Source organism: Hemitrygon akajei, chromosome 30, assembly GCF_048418815.1.
Source record: "Hemitrygon akajei chromosome 30, sHemAka1.3, whole genome shotgun sequence".
Classification (NCBI taxonomy): Eukaryota; Metazoa; Chordata; class Chondrichthyes; order Myliobatiformes; family Dasyatidae; genus Hemitrygon; species Hemitrygon akajei.
The window spans coordinates 16418433-16425193 of NC_133153.1; the positions used below are offsets into that span (position 1 = coordinate 16418433).

At 39.7% G+C, this 6761-nt stretch overlaps 1 protein-coding gene across 6 annotated transcripts in view; it reads left to right on the forward strand.

The window, feature by feature from the left end:
• sema4ba (sema domain, immunoglobulin domain (Ig), transmembrane domain (TM) and short cytoplasmic domain, (semaphorin) 4Ba) overlaps positions 1 to 6297 on the forward strand; it is a 432540-nt gene extending 426243 nt beyond the window's left edge. For all 6 annotated transcript variants that reach the window (XM_073033035.1, XM_073033033.1, XM_073033036.1 and 3 more), the window contains one exon: positions 16 to 6297. In XM_073033035.1, the coding sequence (XP_072889136.1) occupies positions 16 to 818 (803 nt within the window). In that variant the 3' untranslated portion in view covers positions 819 to 6297. The remainder of the gene's footprint in view (positions 1 to 15) is intronic.
• The last annotated feature ends 464 nt before the right edge of the window (positions 6298 to 6761 follow it).

Here is a 6761-nt window from a genome sequence, read left to right on the forward strand (position 1 = left end):
TTCTCTTGTCAACAGGTGCTCCCCCCTGTAAGCCTGTCATTGTGCCATCCAATAGTTTTAAGGTGCTTCCATGCAGCGTGAAGTCGAACCTCGCCACGAGGAAGTGGGTGCACAATGGGACAGTGGCAGATGCTGCATTCATGATGCTTCCTGATGGTGGGATCATTGCTACAGCAGAACCTCTGGGTGTATTCGAGTGCTGGGCCATCGAAGAAGGCTTCTGGCTACTGGTTGCAAATTACTGCGTGAGGTTGGATCTTTCTTCTGAAGCCACGACCTTGCATGCGTCCAGAAAGTCTATTGCAGTACTTAATAAAGGGTCTGGATTGCAAGAGAACGGGATCATAATAAACCCTATCAGCAGGGAGAGCCGGTTTTCACAGCACACCAATGGGAAGAACTACTGGACTGAGTTTGTGACTGTAAGCGTGGTCTTCGGAATAACGGTGGCTGTCTCGATTCTGGTGTTTTTATACCAGAACAGAGATCGAGTGAAGTCGTTGATTAAGGATGGTGAGTGTTCAAATATACCGCAGAAGAAACAGAGGAAAATTGAGATCCAGCATGAAAGCTTCCCCCTAAATGGAAACCCAGTACAAGTAGCAGCATCTGAGCATCACAAAGGTTACCAAAGCCTGAATGACAAACATATCTGCAGTACCCCAGTGCTGGAAAATACTCTTAGTGCCAAGGACTCTGGGTATACCCAGTCACCAAGCAACCAAACCAACCAAAAAAACTTGTACGTGGAGATTTCGGCACATTGCCTGCAGCCCCGGGTGAGGATTGGCCCTGAAATCAAAGACTCAGTGGTGTGAGACATCAAAGGGTGGAGTGAGGTAGCACTTGTGCCAACGTGGCCTTGGGAAAAGGGACCAACCACACAGAAATGGAAAGCATAAGGCTTGGCAGCTTAAAAGTCTGAAACCTCTGTATTGTGCCATTTTGTCTACCCCTTCAGTATGTAAACGACATGCATGGATGGTTATCGGTGTGTCAGTCACGCTTTAGTAAATGTGTGTCCGTTATCATCAGCCAAACTGCATGGAGCAGCGCATGAATTACAACTTTCCCAATTTGATTTGCAAGTATGGGCTCAAGGTTCATGACATTTTTATGGTGAGGTGGAGAGTCTTTTCTGGGTGGAAATGAAAGAGTGCCCTGTGTCAAATGGACTGGAGCTTGCATTGAGAGCAACAGGAGTTGCTGGAAGTAGATATGTAGTTTGTGGTTTGAGACACAACCAAACATCACATAAAGTTATTTTACTGCAATTATTGGGCACTATGTTGACTGTTTCATTCAGTGTATCCTCTGACGAACTTGTAAATGCAGGAAGTCTGCCTAAAACCCTTTCCCTTTATGTGAAATACACAGACTGATGACTTACTATGGATGAAAATTATCATGTAGCATGCAGAACTAGAATACATTTCTCTGTTTCGTACCAACTTGCAGGTGGAGGAGAAATTTGACAAAAATAATGTGGTTTCAAAAAAAGGTCAATTGAAGATTCTACTTGTGATTCCTTTGAAATATGACAGCATTTTTTTATTGTTGAAAAAGGAACTGAGATAAAGGACTAGTTGTAATGTGGTACATTCTCACTTTTGTAGGCTAATACAGCAGATGGTGGGCACGCATGTATTTGGCTAAGTAAGCTGTGGTATATGAATGGGCCATGTATATGTAGTGCGTTCACATACCTTTTAGAATGGGTATATTGCTGATAGCTAACAATCTTGCCTGATGACAACTTGGGTTCTTAGCTAAGCCAGTAAAATCATAATGGTTCGTGAATGTGAAGCATTTTGATCTGTCCATCATGTTGAAAAGACAAATGTGTCCTTCAGCTGAGGATACGTTGGGAAGGTTCTTTGGCTGCTACGGGCAGTTTACATCTTTATAAGGTCTTGAATGTAGAAAAAAGTCCAAAAACATTTCAGAATGCAGAAGCTTAACAATGGAGGCGGAAGTGGCAGTCGAAGACTTGTTTTAACTAGATGGACACTTGATCCATTGCGGACCGTGAGCACGAGACTCCTTCCCTAGGTGTATCAGTCAGTATAAAAGTGAAATGTTAATGTGGTTAAAGATAGAGATGGGAAAGATTTTCTGAAAGACAGAAAGTTAAAACTTTCCTGCTAAGTAGAGACCAGAGGTATTCCATTTTTAAATAGCTGAGCATGTAGCCCTAATAAAGAACAAAAGTTAGATCCTGAGGCAGTTTGTTAAGGTCCTAACATTTCATTGGCTAAGGCTATTGCATTGAAATTGGTCTTTGCGCATTTTTTTTGGGTGCTAAATAGGAGCTTAAACTAAATCGGAGCCTGCAAAGAAAAGGTGAATTGGGGACATCTTTGTTTTAAGAAACAATCATCGTGGTTTTCCCCCTTTTAAGAACTTTGAAAATCAACCTAAATATCGCAGTAGCTGCGTCTCAACAGACATTTTATGGGCTGTTGAGGTAGGTCAGCACTTTTGAAAAGATGTCTACGTTATAAAGTATAAGAAAAGATTGTGGAAGACAGGGACTAAGAGGGATTACTTCAGAGTAGGGAGAGAGAGTGAAGATTGGTCTTTCCAATGTAACTCATCCCTCCCTCTATGAAATGGACCCCCACTGATACTGAGTAGTCCTTCTCCCTTTCTACCAGCATTGGGTTCATTCCACAGATTGGTGCTTCTCCCCCTCAAGTCAATCAACTTGCCAGCTCTTTACTTCACCCCTCCCCACTCCCAGTTTCACCTATCACCTGCCACCTTATACTTCTTCCTCCACCCCCCCCCCCCCCAACCTTCTTAGGACTCCTTTCCAATCCTGATGAAGGGTCTCGGCTTGAAATGTTTACTCCTTTCCATAGATGCTGCCTGGCTTCCTGAGTTCCTCCGGCAATTCATGGGTGTTGTTCCCCGGACTGAGGTTTTTATGACTTGCAGTTAGCAATTCACAGAGCCCTGAATCTGAACAAAGCTATAGAATGCTTTTTGCATAGAAAAATCATTAATTGCATGAATGAGTATTAATTCTTCGTTCAGTATAATTTGTAAAATATGATTTTTTGATCTAATTTCTGTCCTCAAGTAATTAAAATGAAGTAATGTATGAGAAATATGACAGGGAAACAAAACCTGTGTTAAGATGAATAACATAAAATTACTCAACGTCAGTCTTAGCCAATGAAATAATGCCTGGAGAAGCTCCCTATTTCCCAGTGGATGGGATTTCAACAAAAAGTGGGCCCAAACAAGTCAACATGTGCATAAGGTACTTCTGCATAATTTATGCTGAAAGAAGAGCATTTGGGTCCGATTTCTAAGGATGTCATTAAGTACATAATGAAAAAGCCCAATTACTTTATATTTCCTTTTGGAACAAACTTTGTATGGGATTTAACTTTACATAAACACCAATTCCATTTCACTCTCCCCAAGTTCCCGTCAATTTCTCCCCAGATTCACCACTAACACTTCACTCACCCGTGCAAAAGGAACAATTATCAATGGCCATTTAACCTACCAAATCCCATGTGTTTGGCATGTGGGATGAAACCAGAATAATCAGAGGAAGGCGAACCAGTCACAGGGAGAACATGTGACTCCACACAGTCAGTACCAGAGCTGGTAAACACTGATGTTGGTTGTCCATCGTATCCAATAATGACAGGAAGCTGAGGTAGAGTTGTTAAAGTGGAAAAGCGATTGTACTGGTGCAGTTCCTCTCTCAACCTCGGGAGTCCGGATGCAGTGCAACGAGCAACCTTCACATGTAATAGGTTTTTATAAGTACAACTGTTCCTGTCAGGGAGATACATGCAAGTATCTGTTCAGCTTCTCAGAAGTAATCCCATGAGAAGGTAATTAACAGCGCATAATAATCATTCTCCAGCTTTCATCTCTTTCCTGATATTACACTTTCTGCTTTCATGGTAATTAACCTGATTTCTCATGCAAGTGTTTTCACAGTTCACATATTCAGGCAGAGATGCATAAATAACAATGTAACTGGTGTGTAAAGTTTCAAAAATATGTCTTAAGTATAAATTTGGTTTGATTTTACCCAGTTTCACATTTATTGAAAATTATTAAGTTGTGAAGCCAGAATTATAAAGTGCAAAGGATGGCCCTGTATGTAAAGGAACACTCCTTTATGGATCATATTTAAAATTGTGGTATGAAGCCTGTTGCTTGCTTATGTAGAAGAGCTGATAACATGTTACCCTATCGATGGCATAATGTAACTTCCAAAACAATTTAAAGCACAGATATGTAACGATAGGAACAGACCATTCAGCCTCTCGAGTCTGTTCTGTTTGTTAGCTAGACAATACATACCTTCACTGCCTCTACTTTCTTAGGTCAGCGGGTCCACGCCAGTAGGTAATGACTCCACAAGCCTTCTTTCCTTTTTCTCTCCCTTAAGAAACATTAGACGAATTTCCTTTTAATCCCTTCCTCCTGCTTCATCTTCCCTTGTTCCGCACCCCCCCCCCAATGCCATTGCTTTCATATTTCGCATCCTCCTCCTTTTGCCCTTCCCCCACCCACTCCAGCTGACCCCGATAATCCGACGTTTCAAATTTGGTTGCCGCTAACTTTGGAGAGCCGTCTCATCATTTCCTCCCAAGAGCAACTTGCGAAATGTGAAAAGCACATCAAAAAGGCTCCTGAATTTTAACTGACAGATTCTATTACCACTGTGGCACAGACCTCCACTTGAGAACAAAGTCTGATCTGAGTGCCTTTTAACTCGGCGAGCATGCAGTGTTCCATATTACTGCTTTTTTAGTGAATATTTTGAGAAGATAATTTTTTTTAAAAACAAATGTAACAGCATTATAAGTTGCTAATTAAAGTATAATTTTATGAGAGAACTCGAGCAAAGTTTTACAAAGGTTCAATTGTAATAATTCCTGATATTTATGCTATAACGCTCAATATGGTATTAATCAATTAGACATCAACCACCAATCTCCAACTGGTAACTGTTGTTTTCTGATTTCCTATGCACTACGTATATAAGATCTTTCTGTTGGGTACCAGTGGCTGCACAATGCCATTTAAGTTTTGGGCTTTTGCACATATGCTGTAAATATTGTATTGATTGTGTTTGTGTATTTTCTGTAAATTGTGATAAAGATGTTTCCCATCATCCCTCCACCTTTGCGGACAGATTTCTTAAACTATTAAGTTTACAAATGTTCATTTGCCTTTTGTAAATTGCTGACGTAGTGTAAGAATTCCAACTGAGAGTTGTCTTAGCATTTGGCATTTTCATTGTGTTAGGTGTAGGCTTGGCAGTCTTAATTAATGAAAGCTGATGAAATCAATCTAAGTAGCTCTTTGCTCTTGTGTGTCTGTTTTTACAATTAAATACTATCAGTAAGGAATGACCAAACGTGAAATGTATTTTCAGATGTTATTTTTCTGAAGTTTTCTACAGTTGGGCTGAAGATATCATTGTCCTTTATACTTGTGAAGCCTCCAGTGGCTAATTTTAAATTGAAAAACATTTTTAGTATCGAGTATTACAAAGTGACTGTTATGATAGTATTTGTTAACCATGGTTTAAGAAGGGAAATAATTAGTTTAAATTGCTGAGGATGTATTTAGAGATAAACAGATTGATTAAGAACACGAAAGAACATTGATATGGGACATGTTGCAAAGCATTCCAACCTAAACAATTACCCGTAATAGGTAAGGATACTTCAAAGATAATCCATTGGTCATAAAGCACTTTGAGATCTCCTGTGAACTTTATAAGATGGTGTATAAATGTAGCTTCTTAAAAAAGCATTATTTCAGTATGGTATACCAAAGTTACTTGTTATTAATAATAATGTGACCAATGTGTACATATTCGCAACCTTGGATTCAGGTGATTAGGGTGTTCTAATTATTAAACAATATTAACACTGACAGTTACAATTATCTTAATAGAAACCACTCAACTAGTCCAAGGGATTGCGCTGGGGGTTTAGGCCAGTGCTTGAACGTGGATTATATGTGAATCCTCCTGAATGAATCGTCTTACTGTTTGTAAAATGGAAATATAAACAAATAGATGAAATTTGTCTTTTTAAAGCATCTGGTACAAATGACAGTCGACACTTCTGGAGTCTCTATCAAAACACGTTGTCAGGGCTGCCAAGCCTTCTAGATAGCACTAAAGCAAAAATTGTGCTTGTTTAGTGTTTTGTATGTTAATCTTGTAACTGTATTGTATTATTAAAAAAGCACTTTATTTCCTTTTATTTGTAATAAAACAATAAAAATGCTGTATTTTGGTACTGATATTTGTGAATGAATTTGGCCTTGCATTTTGGTAATGAAGTTCACGTACAGTGGACCTAGCTATGCATAAGAATGGGGGAGAAATTCTAATACAATAGGTGCACCAAACATGAAATGGATGGGCTTTGGGTTAACTATGAAATGAAAGTGGATTGTTTCCAGGCTGAAGTTGAATTTCCCTTCTCTTCAATGCCTGATGTGCTGTTATTTATTTATTAGTTCCGCTTTCGGCGTCATTAGCAAAGCTGATGTTTGCTATCCATGCATAACGGCCCTTGAAAAAGTGTTGGTAAGCCTTTACGATTCGTTCTAGCACTCCATACCCACCAGTACTTCAGACGAAGGACTGCAGCAGTTATGGATGCTAGAAGTCCCACGATTTAAACCCAGCGCCAGTAAATGAACAGTGACATATCTCCAAGTGAGGAACGCACTAAACTTGGAGTACCCACAGATGTCATCGT